The 21,891-nt window shown below is 37.7% G+C and overlaps 1 protein-coding gene across 1 annotated transcript in view; it reads left to right on the top strand.

The window, feature by feature from the left end:
• The window catches only part of LOC103036892 (cadherin-22), a 330,834-nt gene that overhangs the window by 140,803 nt on the left and 168,140 nt on the right, over window positions 1-21,891 (top strand). Inside the window, exon 3 of the mRNA XM_022675617.2 lies at window positions 20,541-21,647. Coding sequence (XP_022531338.2) covers window positions 21,444-21,647 — 204 coding nt within the window. The 5' untranslated portion in view covers window positions 20,541-21,443. The remainder of the gene's footprint in view (window positions 1-20,540; window positions 21,648-21,891) is intronic.

Raw genomic sequence — 21,891 nt, 5'->3', positions numbered from 1 at the left:
ACGGAGCGTACAGAGGGGTTATCTTGGCCGTAACATTACATTAAATTCCATAGAGGTGCAGAATGCAAATGAGCATTATTACAGCAGCGCCAATTACTGTTAAGAGTTACTAATAAAACCAAGGCTTTTTCATTAAGTGCTGCACATTAAAAAAAGGTGTCCGTATTAAACACAATACAATGAAATGTGCTGCGGATACATATTTACAGTATTTGGTACAGCGGTTTTACTGCCCTTTTTTATCGCGATCTTGTTAATGTGTTACAATAAAAAAAATATATATATATAAAAAAAAAACGTTTTAGTATTTTTAGGTTTTATTAGATTGGGATTACTAGCTGATTAAATAGTTATTATTTCTCCTTCTTGGTGCAAATAAACATATAAACATTTGGTCATGAGTAAATGATCAAAATACACATCTTTCCTTTTTTTTTTACATTGTAGATTCTCACTCCTGAAGGCATCAAAACTATGAATGAACACATGTGGAGTTTTATGTACTTAACAAAAAATTACCCAGCCTCCACAGTCACCGGACCTGAACCCAATCCAGATGGTTTGGGGTGAGCTGGAGCACAGAGTGAAGAAGGCAAAGGGTGCAACAACAGAGGTGGAAAAAGTACTGAAAAATTGTAATTAAGTAAATGTACCTTTACTTTGCTGAAATTCTACTCAAGTAAAGTAAAAGTACCCAACTAAAAATTTACTCAAGTAAAAGTAAAAGTACCCAACTAAAATTCTACTCAAGTAAAAGTAAAAAAAAAAAAGTACTTAATCTAAAATGTACTTTGAGTGAAAGTTACATAGTTACTTTTAATTATTTGATGTAAAAAAGTAAAAACAAATCATAAATTAAATCGTTTTTAATGAACTATTATTCCTCTTAATAATTTGGACCTTTCAGGCAGTATTTGTTCAGACCACCCCATAAAACATTTTCAAGAACAAGTGGCAACAAGGTTTCTATGATCCATTTTTTTTCTTTACTATTATAAAACTGTAATTTTATAGTTTTACAGGTCATTATTATTTTTAACTTGCCATTGCTATGCTTTAACTGTTATTTACATGTTTTCAACATTCAAGCAGATTGTTTAATGATAAAAATACTCACCACCTGCTTTTGCAGGTTTGATGTGGAAGTTTTGAAAGCTGACAGCTCTGTCCGGCGGAGCACATTTTGCATTGCGTGAGGATGTTATTGCCTCGTTATTCCACGCGAGCATACGTGTGCTGGTGCATCGTTACTCAGTAACGAGGAGTTTTCCAATGTAGTGAAATAAATTACTAAAAGTAATAAATAAAGTAAATAAATAAAGTAATAAATTACTTGTTTCAGAGTAAAAGTAAAATTACCTATTTTAAAAACTTCTTTAAAAATTACAAATTACTCATAAAATCTACTCAATTACAATAATGTGAGTTAATGTAATTCATTCACTTTTCACCTCTGGTCAACAAGTGCTAATCACCTCTGGGAACTCCTTCCTTCAAGACTGTTGGAAAACCATTTCAGGTGGCCACCTCTTGAAGCTCAATGAGAGAATGATGCCAAGAGTGTGCAAAGCAGTAATCAGAGCAAAGGGTGGCTATTTTGAAGAAACTAGAATAATAACTTTTTTTGTTAAGTACATAAAACGTCACATGTGTTCATTCATAGTTTTGATGCTTCAGTGAGAATCTAAAATGTAAATAGTCATGAAAATAAAGAAAACGCATTGAAAAAGAGAAGGTGTGCCCAAACTTTTGGCCTGTACTATATATATATATATATATATATATATATATATATATATATATATATATATATATATATATATATATATATTTTTTTTTTTTTTTGTAGTTACATACAAATTACTATGATTATTATGCACAGTTAAGCTATTTTTTTTTGTTTGTGTAAAATCCCACCAGTTCTAAAGGTAACCCGTACCTTTAAGGTGACCTTTAAATCCTCTAAATCTATTCCGACTCAATCAAGGGAGCTGTTTGTTTGTTTGGCTAAGCTTTTTCTACTGGGCTTGAGTTATTTCTCCTGCCCGAGGACTCCCCTCGGCTGCATCCTGAGCCGTAATTGGCTGGTGTATTGGCCTCGTCCGTTTGCTGTGGGGTGAGGTTATTGTACCCGTACCTGCTGCAGGGGCAGGGAGTTGATGGGGCAGAGGTGAGGGGAGCCGGCCGCGGTGACGGCGGCTGGTCTAATGGGAATCTTATGGCTGACTGAGTCTCTGCGGGGATGTGCGGTCCTGAGCGCAGCCGGAGCTCCAGCTGTGGAGCTGACATGTAGAAAATGAACTGCACTGTGCAGGAAAGCCAGGAGTGTGAGGAGGATGAAGGGAGGGAGGGAGATGAGTGCTGGGAAGGAAGACTACACACAGAGACAGAGAGAGAGAGAGAGAGAGAGAGAGAGAAAGAAGGGGATGGAGGGATGCAGGAGAAGAAGAGGCCCAAAGCGAAACGCCACTCAGCGAGACTGATGATGAAATGGCAAGGTGTTGCCTTGATTTCCTGTCGGAGCATTGCACGGACATCTGCGCCCATTCGTCTGTCTCCGCTTCGATACCGCCGCCGTCCTCCGCAGCTGGGTGGGTAATAGTGGCGTATGGGATTGTTTTTGCACACTCAGATTGAGCGTATGTAAACACTTGACAGGATGTTTGTTCACTTTTTGTTTTCAAAGCTGAAAACACTTTCTAATAGTAAACCTTTTTTTCCTGGTAAGGTTTATTCTGCTTGCTGGTTTTATACCCATGGGTCCCATTTTGGAAGTGGTTAAATAACATTGTTTTAGAAATTTGTACTATTTTTTTACTATTTGTACATCAGCATCAGCATCTAGAAGTGTCTATAACATGTCCAAGTCTAAAGGTCGTGGACTATTTAGTGGCCCGCGGGCCATTTGCGGCCCGTTTCCTTTTTTGGAGCAGCCCGCTAGGTATTTTAGAAATAGAATGAAAGTTGGCCCGCTGTTAAGCAGGTTTTTATAATGTGAGATTCAAAGTTTGAACGCTAGGTGTCAGAAATGGGCCAAAGAGTCTAAAAGCGGAGAGAGTGCGCACTTATAGCGAAGAAAAACAGGCCAAAGAGTCTAAAAGCAGAGAGAGTGCGCAGTTGTAACACAGAAAAACGGGCCATAGAGTCTAAAAGCGGAGAGGGTGCACAGTTGTAACGCAAAAAAACGGGCCAAAGAGTCTAAAAGCGAAGAGAGTGCGCACTTATAGCGCAGAAAAAACGGGCCAAAGAGTCTAAAAGCGGAGAGGGTGTGCAGTTGTAACGCAGAAAAACGGGCCAAAAAGTCTAAAAGCGAAGAGAGTGCGCACTTATAGCGCAAAAAAAAAACGGGCCAAAGAGTCTAAAAGCGGAGAGAGTGCGCACTTATAGCGCAGAGAAAACGGGCCAAAGAGTCTAAAAGCGGAGAGAGTGCGCAGTTGTAACGCAGAAAAACGGACCAAAGAGTCTAAAAGCGGAGAGGGTGCGCAGTTGTAACGCAGAAAAATGGGCCAAAGAGTCTAAAAGCAGAGAGAGTGCCCAGTTGTAACGCAGAAAAACGGGCCAAAGAGTCTAAAAGTTGCCGTAATTAAGGAGTTTAATATTAAGAGACATCATGAAATGAAACACCAATTTAAAATATCTTATTTTACACAACACACAACAAGATAGATAAAGATAGGAAGTCAAGTTAAATGGTGTGTAAATGAAAGTAATCAGGAAAATGTATGTGGTAAGTGGTATAATTAATTATTTGTTTTATTATAGAGTCTGTGGCCCGTGACTTCAAATATATTTCTCCTTCTGGCCTCCAACAAAAAAAGTTTGGACACCCCTGATTTAGTGTCTTCATGTTTTATTTGGCTAATTTTGCTAATAATCAAGATAATCAAGTCAATCCTGTGTTTCCACCTCAGGTATCTTTCTTTCTTTCTTTCTTTCTTTCTATATTTCTCTCTTAAATAAGCTCCTAGGACCTGATCACATTTTGCGTTGTCTAGACCACAACACTAAATTTTGCTCTACGAGGGCCCGGTGTCCTCTTATGAGGCCATTATACTGTCACCTAGTGGTGGCAGGAGAGTTTAACATGTTGTTTAACATGTTTCGATTTTGTTCAGAAATTTAAATGAACAGTAAATGTTTGTGTTTTACTTTATGTCTTCATGTTGAAGCAGCTCTTCAAATGAGCCATATTGCTCAAACAGGCATAGTTGTTGTTTCAATGTTTGATTTGAAAATCATTATTTATTGCGACTTCATTGTGTTCTATCAAAATATAAAACTAGAGTCCTCAAATGTGGACGGCATTTTTCTCAGAAACTACATCATGTATAAAGATAATTCTTTGTTTTTACACTAATCAGGTGACAATTAGCCCACAAAGCAAAGAGAAACAAAAAAATGCATGCCATGCAAGAGTTCGGAGTCTAGGAGGCAAAACATCCATCAATAATGAGAATTAAATAGGTTCCAGGACAGCCCTCCATGGTCAGGACTCAGGAGTGTTAGAATAGGAAGGCTTTCCCCATGTTACCTGTAGATTTAAATAAAGAGTAAAAAAAAAAAACTCAGGAGGACGAGCCGCAGACTAAACCTTATACACAATATTAACCAGTTTATTTAGTTCTTTCACTCATATATGCAGATTCACTTGAATAATCTTTTTTTGAATCATAATAAAATGATTTTAAGCATTCACATTGCTTCTGGCAAAATTCTAAATTTCATGATAAATTAAACTGAATTAAATCACATTGAAGTCACAGGCATTTTAGTCCTTTTAGACATTAAAATGTATCAGTGCTGCATTGATGTCATCAGCCCATAAACATCCTTCCTGAAATCAGATCAGAAGTGCTGATGACACTTAAATACCATATCCTCAGGTCTTATTCCTCCTCCCTCTCAGGGTGCTTTCCACCAGCTTACACAGGAGTGTCAGTCAAGAGTCAGTGTAGGACATGAAAATCAGAATTCCAGTAACATCACAGAGGGAGGCAAACACAACTTAATTAGGCTGAATGCATGAACAACCAATCAACACCCTGGGAAGTGTTTTGACTCTATTTATTGATGGATTCATAAGAGAGAAGGGTGATATCTGAGCTGGAGACACAAAGTGTGATTAGCAATGATGGTCTTGAGTATTGGCAAATGACAAAAACACACAAAAATGGCTAAATGACTGGCAGGCGTGGAAAACGATTTGATCATATGATATATTCACGTGTGTGTTATGTACCGTATTTTTCACACTGCAAGGCGCAACGAATTATAAGGCACACTATCAATAAACATCTATTTTCTGGTCTGTTTTCATACTTATGGCACACCAGATTATAAGGCGCATTATATGCGACACTAATAAATAGTAACTAATAGTAGGAACAGTGGTGGTGCCATGTTTCACTTCTAAATTCAGCAGGTCTGGCCACTGGGTGGTAAGTTAACCCTTTGAACTCTAGGCTGTTTTAGTGTGTTTTTTCTTCGTTTTTGTCAGTTCCTCTTCCAGGTCTTATAAAACAGTAATTATATCAGACAGCTACATGCCATGAGCTCTTTTATTCCAGAAGCCATAGGGCTGCTCAAAAATATAATCATTTAAAATGTAAAAGGAAGCAGAATTGTTATATTTTCCTGAAATGAAATGAAATGATCATGTTTTTTTTTTTACTTATTTTTGAGTGTATAGACTTTAAATATATTCACACCTAAGATATATTTTCAAAATTGGTTAGACTAGAGTGTTTATGAGTTGAAAGCATGAGCATATTGATGATAGTTCATTACATGGCTTATTTATTATTAATTTGATAAAATACATGGAGAAGCAGCATCAGGCAGATTTAATTTTCTTGATAATCAATAATCACACAGGATACATGTAGATACTAAAATACCCGACACTCAGAGCAGCCTATGCCTTTCAGTATTTCGATCAGGACACACAAAGAAAACAAAAATTTAAAATGTTTAGTGCAAAATAACTACTTAGTAAAAATGTGCAAGTAAAATAAAAACTATATAAAGTAGTGTGCACACCATACCTAGCTTTAGTTTGAGAAAAGCAGGTAGTTTCACACTTTTTCTGTGGACATTTTTGAGTCATTTACTGATATTATTTGGTTTAAAACATCATATAAATATGTTTGAAGCACTAAAGGTTAATAATATTGGTTGGGGAAGGAGATCTCACTTTTTTAGGCGTTTTTCTCAATGGGTTTCTTGTAGATGCTTTATTGCACTGGGATGTCATCACTATTCTTAGAAAGAGTATGTTTTTTTACAAGGTAGTGTTGTGTATCTCCGACCTGATGGAAGCAACATGAAGATGTGCCATAGAAGAACCCACTTTAGATCAAACTTGAAAGGCTTTCAGTGGCGTTTTGTAAAGAGCCTAGCACTAAATGCATCATTTATAAAGCACACTTGATAGATTTTCGGCATTATGTCTAAATATTTTTTTTTTTTTAGATTACTTTTGCGCTTGCTTTTTTAATTGAATCCTATTATAAACAATTACATGGATTGATTACAGAACCTCCGCCCTCAGATGCATGATTACACCCCTGTGTTCTAGGTGTGCATGTCTGGACCGCGTTCAGACGTTTACTGCAGAGCGCTGCTCCAGCTCTCGTAGGTTTCGGCTTGGCCCGCAGAGCTCACAGTGGGCTGGCACAGGCCGCCGCCCTGGTGACGGCCGAGCGTAGCCCTCGGCTGCCAGCTGCCCGGCCGCCTCGCCTGTCTGTCCGAATGCCTTTGCTCGGCCCTCTCCTTTCTCTCCGCTGACGCCCTTCTGATCATTGGCCAGTGTCTGGTGTCTGGGCTTTCACTCATGCCAGCAGCCCATGAGATGAGCGATTGAGTAATTGTGCAGCTGGCAAAGCAGAGAGTGGGGAGTGTGGCATGCAAGCCAGAGAGAAAGAGAGAGAGAGAGAAAGAGAGAGAGAGAAAGAGATAGAGGGACCTGACTAGGAGAATAAAAAGAAAAAAAAAAGGTCGAAAGTGAATGGGAGATGGAGTGACAGGACTTTTTTTTTCTACAGGTAAAAGGGGTAAAAAGAGTGAGCAGTAAAAAAAAGAAAAAAGAAAGAAAAAGGCAGATGAGATCGACTGTTAAGTGCTTCTCTGTTGGCACAGGCTGTGCAGTTACCAGGGAGAGAGAAAGAGAAAGAGAGAGAGAGAGTTATAATGGAGAGAAAGGGAACGTAACAGGAAAGCGGAGGAAGCCACAATTAGCATAATTAACCAACCTGCTTTTCTAAGGCTGTGACAATATACGTCTTCCCTCATTACGTCCTGTAAGCAAACATGGAAGTTAATTTGGTGCATCGTGCTGTATGGCGCCACTCGCGCTACATGCTCCATCCATTACTGCAGACGCTACTTGCCAATCCAGACTACTCCCCTCTGAGGCTCGCTCACCCAGGCCTCTCCACTCTGCCAAGATGAGAGAGTCTCTTGGACATGGGGGTGCTTTAAAGTGGCTCCTCATTCCAGGGCATAATAGCCGGTCTCAAGAGCTCGCAGCGAGCAGCCAAATGGAAGAATGGGACAACACTACAGACACCCATGCTAGTCCAGGTGTTTGGTTAATGGTGCCTAATCGACGTTGTATTTCCAAATGTTTGCTTTTCCGAGCACAAACAGTTCGCAGGACTGAAGTGATTACTCAAAAGCTTCTTGTTTGATTCACTTCCCTGACATCACTGAGCCAAAAGCTGCATTTCTAGAAAACAAAGAAGGTTCAAAGATCATTTAGCAACATTTGTGAAGGGATTGTGAAGAGTTAGCCTATAACTTGTAAAGAAATAAGCTTCCAAGAATGTTCTAAAAACAACATAATGGGATGTAATAATAATTGGCATTACAACATTATAGCATTATACAGTACAGCACATTTCTCACACTAAACATTTCCAATGCAACAAACACTAATATTATGGAACATTTTGATGTGACGTTCGCATCAATGTTGCACCAGACTGGTACAACATATATGAACCCTTCCAAAAAATCTTTATCTTTATCTTTGTCTTTATCTTTGATTGCAGCATGCATTCACTGTGGCATTGTTTCGAAAAGCTTCTGCAATGTCATCATTTTTAGCCATTTATTTCAATCCAATGTTGCTGCATGAATTTTTCACCAATATCTTGCAGTATTAATGATGGTAGAGTCTGACCACTGCACAAAGCAGCTCTTCTCCATCCAGCACATCCCAAAGATTCTCAATGAGGTTGACGTCTGGACTCTGTGGTGAACTCTCTCAATCCATGTGTGAAAATGATGATCTCATGCTCCCTGAATCACTCTTTCACAATTCCAGCCCCATGAATCCTGACATTGTCATCTTGAAATATGGCCGTGTTCATCAGGGAAGAAAAAATCAAATCCATTGATGGAATAACCTGGTCTATATTCAGTATATTCAGGTAGTCAGCTGACCTCATTCTTTCAGCACATACTGTTGCTGAACCAAGACCTGCAGACCAACTGCAGCATCAAACAACCCCACATCATTTACTTACTTAAATCCAGGTAGTGTCAAAAATGCGATAAATCGCTAATTGCACAGAAAGTACAGGTGAAAATGGGATACAATGCATTTTAAGCATACACTTTAATCTGATATCTCATTTCACATTCAGAGGTAAATAGAGATATATATATATAGCTCATTATAAACACGGTTCTACACATTTATAACAATGTATAACAAAATGTAGACATGTTTATTATACATTATAAATTGTGATCATAATGCATCACCAGCTGTGTTTATAATATGTTATGTCAATATGAAGAACCTCACTAAGCTACTTTATAAAAGCATGATTTCATTATTTTTAACCAGCCATTAATTATACTCATATTAAACATTATAAAAGCTTATATGTATCTATAATGGATTATAATGTGTCGTTGTGCACTCCAAGTAAATTGACAGGTGTCAATCCTGGGAACACATTAATAGCGACAGATAAATTCAAATGTATCCCAGAAGTGAAACATTCTACAAGCACAGCTTATGTGTCATACATCTTTATAAACACAGCTCTGGAGAAAATAAGAGACCACTTACAAATGATGATTTTCTTTGATTTTGCCAATTTGAAAACCTCTATAATCAAAAGTAAGATGGATGATCACAAGCCATCAAACCAACCTGAACTGCTTGAATTTTTGCACCAGAAGTAAAGACATAAATTTATCCAAAAGCAGTGTGTAAGACTGGTGGAGGAGAACATGCCTAGATGCATTAAAAAAACAGGGTTATTCCACCAAATATTGATTTTTGAACTTCTAAAACTTTATAAATATTAACTTTAATTTATTTGCATTATTTGAGGTCTAAAAGCTCTGCATCTTTTTTGTGATTTTAGCCATTTCTCATTTTCTGCTAATAAATGCTCTAAATGACAATATTTATTTATTTATAGATTAAACAACAATGTTAATTTTACTCAAACGTATACCTATAAATAACTGATTCAGAATCTGAAGTGAATCTCTTTTTTTGTTCCACAGCTGTTAGTATAACCATGTTTATAATGTGTTATTAATGTATTATAATGTGTTATAAGTATGTTTATACTTTATGAGTCATAAAGTGTTACCAGTGTATACTTGTGTAATAACCTCAATGTTAGCATGCTACAAAAACAGGCTAATGGATAACGGTAGTAGTCGTTGCTGGTGCCAAGCCAAACCAGGTGCCTATTAGGGCTGAGGAGTTCATGCAGAGAAAAGACTTGGTTAAAAATATAATAAAAAAAGACTTTTACCATAGCCAGCTCCTGCTCCAGTGGAAATGATCACAAAAACGGTTACAAATCTAATCACATGCCGTGACATGAGACCCATTTAAAAGGACAAGTGTGAACGACAGTGTGCTGGTGTGTGATCTCATCATCCAGGTCCCAGGTGTGATCTGGGCATTGTAGGTGCACTGTAAAAAATAAAACCGTAAAAAAACGGTCAAATTACTGGCAGCAGCGGCTGCCAAACAAAAACCCTAAAATTAAAGTAAAATACTTTCATTCATATGAAGTGCAAAACCAGTAGATTCACATGCATTTTCATTAAATGTTTCAAACACATACACCAGTATTTTACAGTTTTTCAGAGCATATTTCTTATATTTCATATATTTTCTTTATTAACAGGCTCTCTGCTCATTTAAAGCAATAAAAAGTGCTCAGAGTGAAACCACTTATATTAGCACAGTCTAAAACCCAGCCAGGTGGATAAAACTGCTATGAAACTACATCATGGTGAGCCCTCTAAACTGAACATCTAATTAACATAGCCACGCCCCACAGACAGTTGTTTTTTTTAGGTATATTTTCTTTTACATAAAAGAAAGAAAAAAACGTTTTATTTCTATGGTTATTTTCTGTATTTTTTTTTTTTTTAACAATGAATAAAAATAAATAAATAAATAAACCTTACAATTATGAAGAAAAACACTGAGATGTTGGGAAAGAAATAAACCTTTAAATAATAACACACACATATAATTACATATAATAATAAGTAATTTTACATACAGATCTATATAACTTAAGAACATGGAAAAATACCATAAAAATAATATAGCAATATAGCCCTAAAAATAAGAGTTTTAACTGTAATCTCTCATTAATGTCATAATATGTAAAATTAGAACAGGGGCTTGTAATTAACAGAAAATGTCTGTAATTTGACAGAATTAGACTGCAGTAAAAGAAAATGGATAAATAGTGTAAACATTTAGAGTTATTTTCTGTAAAAATAGCATTTTTTTTACAGTGTGGTTCTGTGGATTTTATTCACTCTGCTTCTTTGAATGGAATATTCTGAACTCAGAGGTGCGGGAAAGTCATTACTGAAATGGAAGTTTTGAGGGAAGCTATAAAATATGAATTCTGAAACCCTAAGGTGAGAACCTATGGAGATTTGGAAACTAAACAATTCAGATCTGTTCTCTTGTAAACAATGCACAATGTGGAGTTCCCAAAAATGCCATAATATTGCAGGGCCTGTGATGCATCTCTAACATGTCTGTCTACACGCCTGAAGATGATGTCCCCCCTTTATGTGTCCTAGATGTCTTCTTAACCCTTTCAGACCCTGTGTCTATTACAAAGGTCATCATGTCGAGACCATTTTTTTTGTCTGAATAGACTATAAATGAGCCAAATTAAAAGTTAATAAGCCAATGAAACCACAGTTTAGTCCCGCCCACTGCACTGGAAAATGAAAAAAAAAAAAAAAACAACAAACAAACAAAAAAAAAAACATTACTAGAGCCAAAGAGAAAAAATTAAAAGAGCATTTTACAAAGAACTCATTATTTTAGTGAAACTAAAATAAGCAAAGGCTTCCAATCCATTAGACATAAAAAAACAGTTGCTTATTTTACTTTTTGGATTGAATGTTAATATAAATTGTATATTATAATATACAGCTCTGAAAAAAAAGAGAGACCACCTAAAATTTATGAGTTTCTTTGATTTTACCAAAATAAAAACCCCTGCAATATATTCAAAAGAAAACAGATGGATGATCACAAGCCATCAAACCAAGTTGAACTGCTTGAATTTTTGCACCAGGAGTAAAGGCATAACGTTATTCAAAAGCAGTGTGTAAAACTGGTGGAGGAAAACATGCCACGATGCATGAAAACTGTGATTAAAAACCAGGGTTATTCCACCAAATATTTTGTTTTCTGAACTCTTAAAACTTTATAAATATGAACTTGTTGTTTTCTTTGCATTATTTGAGGTCTGAAAGCTCTGCATCTTTTTTTTTGTTGTTGTTATTTTAGCCATTTTTTAGAATTTTCTGCAAATAAATGCTCTAAATTACATTTTTTTTTTTCATTTGGAATTTAGGAGAAATGTTGTCTGTAGTTTATAGAATAAAAAACAATGTTCTTTTTAATCAAACATAAACCTATAAATAGCAAAATCAGAGAAACTGATTCCGAAACTGAAGTGATCTCGTTTTATTATTTATTCCAGAGCTATACAATAATAATAATAATGATATAATAATAATACTTCTTTGTTTCAACACCGGCACATAATTCAGGCCTGAAAGGGTTAAAACCTCTTTAAAAAAACGTATTACTTGTGATCTGCTTTGCTTTTTAAAACTATTTATTACTGCAGCTGAGAAGGAAACACTTGGTGGGTCAGAGAGATCAAGTAGAAAAATCATTAGAGCGTAGACGGATATAATTACTTACAGAAATTGCCAAAAACAGATTGACCTTTGTGTTCTGAGAATAAAAAGGAGGGAGGGTATTTTGGTCGGTATAAAGCCGCAGACTCTGTGTTCAACACCACAGAGTTGGTGGTGGCGACAGTCTGTAAGCTGCTGTTTCTGCTTCTCCAGCTGGTCCATTTGTGTTTTCACAGCAATTGAAGTCTTCACGGAGTTCAGTCATCTCTTCGGCGCCTTCGCCGTACTTTCACGGATGCATTCCTTGATGGCCTTTTTGAGTGCCTCTATACTGAATGCTAATGGCTGTGGGGGTGGCTGAGCTACATCTCCCCATCTTTCTCTGACTGACTTTTCTTTCCTCTTCACCCGAGGAGCAAATACTTTTCTTTAAGACTGGTAATGATCTGTTGTCTTGAAGCGTGCATTGTTGAAGTTCTGCTTGGGAGTTGGGAAGAAGTATAAAAAAAATAAATAAAATCAAATGTCAAGGTCAGGGAGACAGTTCAGCTGTCTGAAGAGGCAGACTTTTCTTGCAAAGCTTCACTGCGATGCTTTTCCAGGCATGTACAGTAGAGATGCGTCAACTGCACCCTAGACTCTTATATGATCCATCAGACCATCTGTCCATTGGAATCAAACAACATTACACTCTCCTCCTCCGAACGCAAAGTGTGCTTGCGTTCGTGTGTGTATATGGTGAAGCTTGCCATTTTTTAAAAGATCTCAGACATTTAGGTTGTTTTGCTCCAGATCCAAACACCTCTCAGAAAAAAAGGTTTTAAATATACAAGGGCATCCAAAAATAAAACAAAGTATAGTTGACATTGAAGTTACTTCATTTCAGTAATTCAGTTCAGAATTTGAAACTTATACAGTATGTTATATAGATGTATTACACACAGAGTGGTCTATTTTTAAGCATTTATTTATTTTATTGTTGATTATTATGGCTTACAGCCAGTGAAAACACCAAAAAATTGTATATTTTATATAAAACCAATTGGTACTTTTGGCAGTGTGGGCAGTTTTCCAAGTCCTGCTGGGAAATGAAATCCAAATCTCCATAAAAAAAATGTTGTCAGCAGAGGGAAGAAGCATGAAGTGCTGTAAGATTTTGTGGGAAAACAAAACTGCACTGACTTTAGACTTGATAATAAAACACAGTGGATCAACACCAGCAGATGACATGTCTCTCCAAACAAACCATCACTGATTGGTGGAAACTTCACACTAGACCTCGAGCAGTTTGGACTGTGTGTCTCTCCACTCTTCCTCCAGACTCTGCTCTCTTCATGAAATGTAAAATTTAATGATGATCAGTGATGGTTTGGAGAGACATGTCATCTGCTGAGCTGTAGCTCTGGGCTACAGTTGATGGTAAAGGTATATAATAAAGGTAAAGATATATCATAAACACAGACAGTGTGATTGATCTGATCCTCGAACATTAGTTAATAGTTAAATCATGTCTCAACTAATTTACTATTATTAATTGACACTAGTTAAGACATTGTTAAGCATTACTACATTTAAGTGCTTAAGCATTAATGGACTAGTTTAATTACATAATCTCAATCTTGATTATCTAAGTATTGTTCAAATGAAGATCAAATGTCCATATGTTTAAATATAATGTTATACAAGGTAAAAAAAAAAATAAATAAATAAATCAAGGTTTTCGTGGGGTGTCCTAATTTTTTTCACATGACTGTATTGTTTATGAGATTCAGTTCTGCAGCTCCTGAGGTTTGACAGAACCGAGCGACTGTGACAAATTGGGATTTCAGATGGCGAAGATGGCCGTTTTTAATAGGCGCAGGGAGGGGATTTGAGCGTGGCGGCCAGGCTCACTTGAATAACCAAAGCTGTATGTAGTCCTCGTGGGCCGAGCTTTGATGAGAGCTTTCATGTGTCTGAGCCAGGAGAAGCGCGAGGCGCAGCAGGGCAGCGCTCGGCAAAACGTGCGGCCGGACGTCACTTCAAAACCTGAGGCTACCTTGGGGCGCTGGTAGGGGGGCATTAACCTCCGGCTATTAGTTTGAAAGTGCTGTTTTATGAATGTCCTCAAATCATTTTTTTCTCTTTAATCAACTGGCTGTTTTTTTTTATCTTTCCTGCAAAAGTTTTTAAAGCATCGCAGTTAAAGCGCAGGGCTATGCCCGGCTCGGCTCGTCTCGTCTCAGCGCTGTCACGGTACGTAAGTGGCGCGTAAACAGAGCGGCTGCCGTGTTTGTTCTTGTTCAGTGGTGAATGGGACCCATCAGCCATTGGACATCCGGTGATTCAGGTTAAATGGATGGGTGTTGGGCAGGTTGAAAGGAAGAGAGCGAGGGAAGGAGAGAGTCTGAGAGTCAGACTGAGAGGCTGTTAGTCTCTGCCTCTGGCCCCGGGCCCATCACTCGGTGGTGATCAGTCTCCTCTCAGGCCCTGGATGCCAGCTGTCACGGCCTCTGCACTCGGCTGGCGACTGATGAGAAGTAGCAGCCGTGTTTTCTAATCAATCCACGACCTAATAGGTCACGAATGAGCACACCCGGCTTGCCAATAGCACTTTGGGTGGGGAGAGGGAGGCCTTACGTCTGTATCAGAACCCCGGCTGATGTAACCCACCCTCTCGTCCTCTCGTCCTCTTGTCCCTGTCCTGCTTCTAAAACTTGCTAATTGACACTGTGCTAATTAGCCCGGTGCTAGCGAATTTCCGAATGTGGCCAACTGCACCAGCACGCACAAGCGCTCCTTTCCCCCAGTGCCAATTCATTAACGCACCATACTCTGGGCCTTAATTAGGGACAAATTGTGCACACCCTTAATAGCAATTTCAAGAGAGGGAAGAAAAGGCAGAGGCTAAAGGGGAGGGGCGGAGGAACACAGAGGGATTCCACTTTTTTAATTTTTTTTTTTTTCCCTATTAAATGCCAAAGACTTCTGAGCACCAGCGAACGGTTAAGCTTGGAGAAGTACTTCAGAGAAATATGTTCACCCAGAAAACTATTTGATACAAATGGTTCATAATTAATCACAAGCACATGGCTAGGCCCGGGTAAGAAAATCTGCTGCAAAAGGCACAGGGGAGCATGGAGATGAATTAATCTGTTTTTTTTTTATACATATTTTTTTTTCCTCTAAGATGTTTTCCTTTGAGGCTAAAAAAGGGAACAAACAACACGCTTTAACTTTGAAGCGAGCTCTTTAGCCAAAAAACATTCAAGTCTAATTGCAAACATGAAAAACATTATTTTTTGATCAAATAATTGTTAATAGAGCCCGCTTGATGGTTTTGATGGACCGTGGTTCGACATATGTGAGCAGGCAGTGCTGTGAACTGTTAATTGGGATGTGAGTAGAAGTCATAAATCTGTTTTTTTTTTTTACTTTTTTGCTTTTTTTTGCTGCTGTTTGTTGTTGTTTTATCTTATCTTATTCTCTCCTCTCTTTGTAGTCTCCCTAGAGCATTTTCCTTTAAAACAGAAAGCATGTCTTAAGGAGCAACAATTTGTCCCAGGCTTCCGTTCGTTCTACTATCCTTTGTTGAGCTACTGTTGAGTCCCGGGCAGAAACAAAACATGATCTTCTGCATTTGTGACCCCAGTCACCAGTACAGCAGGTCTCCTAAATGCCACGCGTGTCTCAGCCCCTTTCCATCAAACGTAGCTTGCAGTAAGAGCAGCATAGCGCAGCATCGCACTCGCGCCGGCCGGTGGAGAACAGGAACGAGGGAGAATTAACTACTCTTCTGTCAGCAGAAAGACATCCAAATCAAACTGTAGGAGGCTAACAAGGCGCCCCTGGTGAAAATTGAGTGTTTATTTCTGCAAATGTAGACTCCACCGGTGATGATCAAAGAGGAGTCACACGCTCGCCATTAACCATCTGCTTAGACGGCGCTCAGCTATTACTGCTATCCTTCCTGCGGCCTGCTGACACTTTCGAGTGTGCTAATGTAAGTAACTATACTGCCTGTTGTGTGCCGCTGGATTTGCCTGGATTACAAAAACACTATCTGTCTCCTTCCGCCTAGTCAGCGGAGGCTGTGGTACCCCCACGTCCTGGTGCTGTAAAGAGTAATTAATCTAAAGGAAGTTATGTATTATCTATTAGGGCACCCCTAAAACCTAAAAAGCTTTCTCTTATTTATTTATTTATTTATTAATAATTTATTTATTTATTTATTTATTTTCACGTTTTGACTTTTTCTTTGTATACTCACATTTGTTTTTCTATCTACCTTAACCGTTGTGTGGTGTTCGGGTCTGTGGGACCCGTTTTCATTTTTCATCAAATGATACTAAAAAAATATTTTTTCTAACTCAAACTCATTGGCATTGGCTCATTTTTTGTGAAAAACATATATCAAAACACATTTTCGATAAACACACACTGTACACCCCCCCCCCCCCACACATTTATATTACATACAGTATGTTTGGCCAAGGGCTAATAAGCATTGCTTCATTTGTAAATTTGAAACTAAACAAATTTTCTACTCATATCTTGAGTTTTCATATCTATTCATTTTCTTTTACATTTTATTAAAAAACTAATAAAAAAGAGTAGCACTTTTTGAAAAAAAAAAAATAGAACATAAGAAAGGTAAAGGACAAATATTGACCATGTAAGCTGTTTATATTGCTTGCAATTTAGGTGAAGCAAGAATGTGTAAAGCATTTTAATGTAAAATTGCTTAATTTTGCTGAATTAAATACAACTAACAAAGTAAACGAGTAACAAAAATATGAACACCACACAAGGGTTAAATATGTCAAGTTATTTAACCGCAGTCAACATAAGATTAAAACATAAGATTTTGGAGGAGCCTGTCTTAATGAACCCTGGTCTGAAAGTGTCGTTACATGCTCTCTGTAGAACTGAAGAATAGGCCTAATTAGTTTAGATAGAAGTAATTACCTGTAGTTATTGAAAAGATTTATGTAATAATCCTTAAAATGACAATATTTATTATTTTTTTATTACTTATTTATCTATTTTCTACGTTTTGACTTTTGAGTCAACTGCAGATGATTAAGACATCGTTAGAAAAGATTTTGGAGGAGCCTGTCTTAATTAGGGTGGTCTGCTGACACCACCCTTCTCTTTGTCCCACTCACACCCGGTTACACACCTTTGGTGATATAGCTTTTAGTGTTGCAGGCCCCAAACTATGGAATTCCCTCCCTTTGCATCTTCACATTATTACTTCCCTCCTCTCTTTTAAAAAACAGTTATAAACACATCTCTTTCAGATTGCATTTTTAATAATCTAAAAATATCTGATTTAACCAAATATATCCAGGGTTGTGCACATTTTATTTATTATTTTATATATTTTATTACTTTATTACATGCTCATGCTCCTGTCTTATTTTTCTGTGTTAATATGTTGTTTTAAAATTAACATTTATTATCTGTTCAATGATCTTCTGTTAGCTATTTACACATTTTTTTTTTTTTTTGTTACTTCATTTTATGGTGCTTATGTTGTATCGTTCTATTGTACAGTCCTTGTCCTTGGGTACCTCAAAAGGTGCATATAAATAAAATTATGTTATTATTATATTATTATTAACCCCTAAATTGATGGTGGTTTGAATGTTTCATTATATGCTTTCTGTAACTGAATAGAATAGAATAGGCCCAATCAGTTTAGATAGAAGTAATTACGAAATCCAAAGTGCTCTCGAATGCCTAAAGGTTATAGATATAGTTGAATCTGAAAAAAGAGATTTAACAATGATTAGAATAGCCATTTGATAAATTCTGCTCTTTATCTTGGTGTTCTTCAGCAAACTTCAGTCTTCACCTATATGGTTTATTTGTCAGCACTGGTTTTCTGCTTGATAATCAAACTTGTTTTGTCTCTTTCTGATGTTAGATGCTGTACTTTGGCATCGATTGTAGCAAAAACTATCTATATAAGTCCCAAGATGACTATTTTAATCTTGCTCTTGGTCTGAATTAGCTAGTACAGTCTGATTTGGTCATCTTGGCAAATCATTTAGTGGACAGTAGAATGGCTGATTTATAGACCCCAGATAATTATTTGTATCCAGTCATGGTGATTCACTCACTTCCACTTCCAGTTAAGATCAAACCAAAGTAAATGTCTGAGTGTTAAATAAGACAGGCTCCTCCAACAACCTATGTGTTAACTATCTGCATCTGATGCAGTACTTATTTACTGTACGTATTTAAGTAGTAATACACATATTCCTATATGTTTTTAATGGGTGTCCTAGCTTTCTTCACATGACTGTATCTGCCAGTTGCCAATGATTTGTTTTTTTTTTTAATGCTGCGCTAAAAATGCAGACATTGTCCATGTTCCTGTGGCCCTGCCTGGCCTGGAATCTACTTCCTGATTTGCTTGCTCAGCCTGATTCTACAGAGCTTTGATTGTGACCTCTCATGTTGCCCTCTGTATGAGTTATACATACCAACTAAACGCTTAAAAAACACAAGACACAACGCCTAAAACTGCTCGCGGACCCCGTGCCAGACAAGATACCCTCTCTACAGCTTGTCGAGGTGCAAAAGGGTAAGCCTAACAATAGCCTAAGGAGATTCCCAGGCTTTTGCTGGGCTGCTGCTGCTGCTGCAATCACTTAGCCTTGAGGTTGTGACACCTCAGCCACGCTAAGTGTTGTTTTTCTCCACTTTCGCGAGGCCTCAAAAAGACCATTAATCACTATCCCCGGCCAGCGGCGGAACCGGGTGCGTGCAACAGGGCCGTCGCTTATCTACACCTTTTGGTCTAGTGTTTGTTTGAAGTATTAGGCTCGCTGCTCTGATGGATGGAATTAATTGATTAATGCGTTTATCCAATTAGTGGTCCCTCATGCAATTAATCAGATGCCCCCCTCGTGTAAAGCCCGCGCCGTAGGCCACGGCTAGGCAAGTCAGACGCTCCGCAGGATGGGGTTTTTGATGTATAACCACCATACCTCTGCCCCCCTTTCCTCCCCTGTACTCCCCTCCACTACACCTGGCTAGCTCACACACACACACGGCATCGCTGTTAGGCTTAAGTCCATTACTGGGATTCTTGCTGAGTCGAAACATTCTGCCTTGAATAATGTTTGCAGGTAGATTAACCCAACTAAAAAAAAGCATTTTTTTTTTTTTTTTTGCACGCAGACATTTTTTTATAATGCAGAACAGAGAATCACGTAATTAAAATGGAAAAGGATCGCGGCGTTCAGGAGAGCTTTATTAAAATTGCATTTGTCTGTAACCGGTCGGGATGAATAAATTAAATCTTTTGTTTGACGCTACACCCGGCATTGATTAGTTTATTATAAAGGAAGTGCATAAAGCAACAGTGATGAGACAGGGATCAAATGACTCATTCCTAGCCTTACTATATACTTTACATTAAAAAGCACATACTTTTTAAAATTAAAATATGTACTTAAATACTCAAATACAAGCTAAATTTGAGTGTATTTAAGTTGTAATTAAACTACAGTATATTTAAACACAACATAAAAGCATTAAATTGTGCTTTTTTTCATATAACTTCTTACTGCGAATGTAAATAGATTTAAGTATGTTGTTTTTAAACACCTTTTTAAATAATACACTTGAAGTGTATTGTATTGTAAATGTACTACTTTGCGTATGGATGCACGTTGTGCACACCTTAATGCTACTGGAAATATATATATATATATATATATATATATATATATATATATATATATATATATATATATATATATATATATTGCTTAAAAAAAAACATTTTATGGACATACAGAGAAAGTATTTTTAATTTTTAATATTTCCATTAAGTATCTTAAATTGAAAATGTACTTTTAGAGTTATTTTTTTACCTAATTTGAACATACTTTTAATATGCTCCTAAGTGCTCCAAAAGGTCCTGTTCACTTCAAGGGTAGTCAGGTCAAACTGTTGGAAAAGGAAATAGATTGAGAGATTGAGTTTCCAGGCGCAGTCTAAATAGCCTTCTTATAAACAGCTATAAAATGGCACTATAACTAGTTTAATAGATGTTGCTCACAGTAAAGCTGACTGTGTGTTTTTTTAATGGGGTGGGTCTTGAGCTACTCTTAAATTGTATTTTCCAGGTTCAAACTGATCAGTTTTTTTTTTTTTTTTTTAGAATTACAAAATGAAATTGACTCTCAATGGTATTATAACTAGAAAATGAACATTCTGAACATTCTGAACATTTTCTCTTTTTTTTCCTCCATTACTCCAGTGGTCCATTATCTGACAAGATACATCTGTCACATTGGGATGTCCAGATATTGCACAAGAGTATCATTAACTCTTGTCTCACTGCCTCTCTCTCTCTCTGTGCTCTATTTCAGGTGAGCTGCTCATTTTCCGGCATGTTCTCCAGAAGATTGTGGAAGGTCAAGTGTGGATGCAGCTGATGCCTTGTCGAGGAAGCTATACCAAAGCACTAAACCCCCCGACTGCTGAGGATGTGGCTCATTACACGTTGCTGGGAAAAAGCAAGGAAATAGCTTCCGAGAGTTTGGAAAGTATTTTTTGCTCGAGTGAAGAGTTTTAATTACTTTTTTGCGGTACCTTTTGGAAGAGTTTAAATGTGCGAATGTTCAGTGATAACATGGAAGAGCACAAATGAAAAAAAAAACTTATTTTGGACATGCTTCATTTTACAAATAAATATAGTACAATAATTAAACCAGCAATAACGAATTTGCTGTCTCCACCACTGTCCTTCACCATAGCCTGATTGGGTTTGCTGAATGGGATTCAACCTAAAAGGCGACTAAAGCTCTGAATACTGCTTCTGTTTCAGCTTGGCTCTGTCGATTTCCAAGCATGTATTCACCTCATATCACCTGGCCCAAGTCCACAGAGTTCCACAGAGGCTCTGTTGTAGACACACAAGCCTGTGGTCTTGTGAGCAGTAGACCAGAGTGAACCCAACAGCCTGGGTCTTCAGCACAACCCCTGCAACAACTTCCAGAAACTTCCTTTTGGCTGAATTCCCCAGAATAACAGAATACTGCATTGTGCATTCACTACGATCCAGACCAGACCCTCAATAACTCACTGAGGAAACTCATAAATCTGCTGAGGAAAGGCAGCAATCTTCACATTTTGCGAAATGTTGAAAGATTAATTGGATTTCAAGCCTCTTCAAACAGAAAAAAAAACAAAAAAACGCCTTATTATTTGGAAGTTTATCTTGACTTGCGTTATGAACCTTCTCCACATGTAGAAGGCAGAGTTATCCCAATATGGTTGCCCACTGGAGAGGAAGGGCGTCGGCTCTGATGGTGACTTTGGGGGTCCTGCACTGCTGGGGTTGGGGGTCCTGTCATGTTGAAAGGACTAGTGAGAAAAGCACTGTGTCTCACGAACGAGTGAAGAGGGGCTGGGTGTGGAACCAGTTCTTTGTGGTGGAAGAGTACACAGGGACGGAGCCGCTCTACGTCGGAAAGGTACGTACTCGTATTTAATACCAACTCCCAACTTAATATGAATCCTATGTACAGTATTCCTATATGAAAATGCCATTTATTATAATCTCTGAGGCTGCCGCTATCGATTGCATTAGAGCAGAGCGGCGGATTATTGATCTCAGGGTTGTGGGTTCAATACTTGAGTTGGCTAAGCTGCCACTGTTGGGCCATTGAGCAAGTCCCTTAACCTCTTGTGCTCCAGGGTCCTGTAGCACTGGTTGAC

Source organism: Astyanax mexicanus, chromosome 5, assembly GCF_023375975.1.
Source record: "Astyanax mexicanus isolate ESR-SI-001 chromosome 5, AstMex3_surface, whole genome shotgun sequence".
Taxonomy (NCBI): domain Eukaryota; kingdom Metazoa; phylum Chordata; class Actinopteri; order Characiformes; family Acestrorhamphidae; genus Astyanax; species Astyanax mexicanus.
Note: the sequence above shows the minus strand (reverse complement) of the source record. Positions and strands in the feature narration are given on the sequence as shown.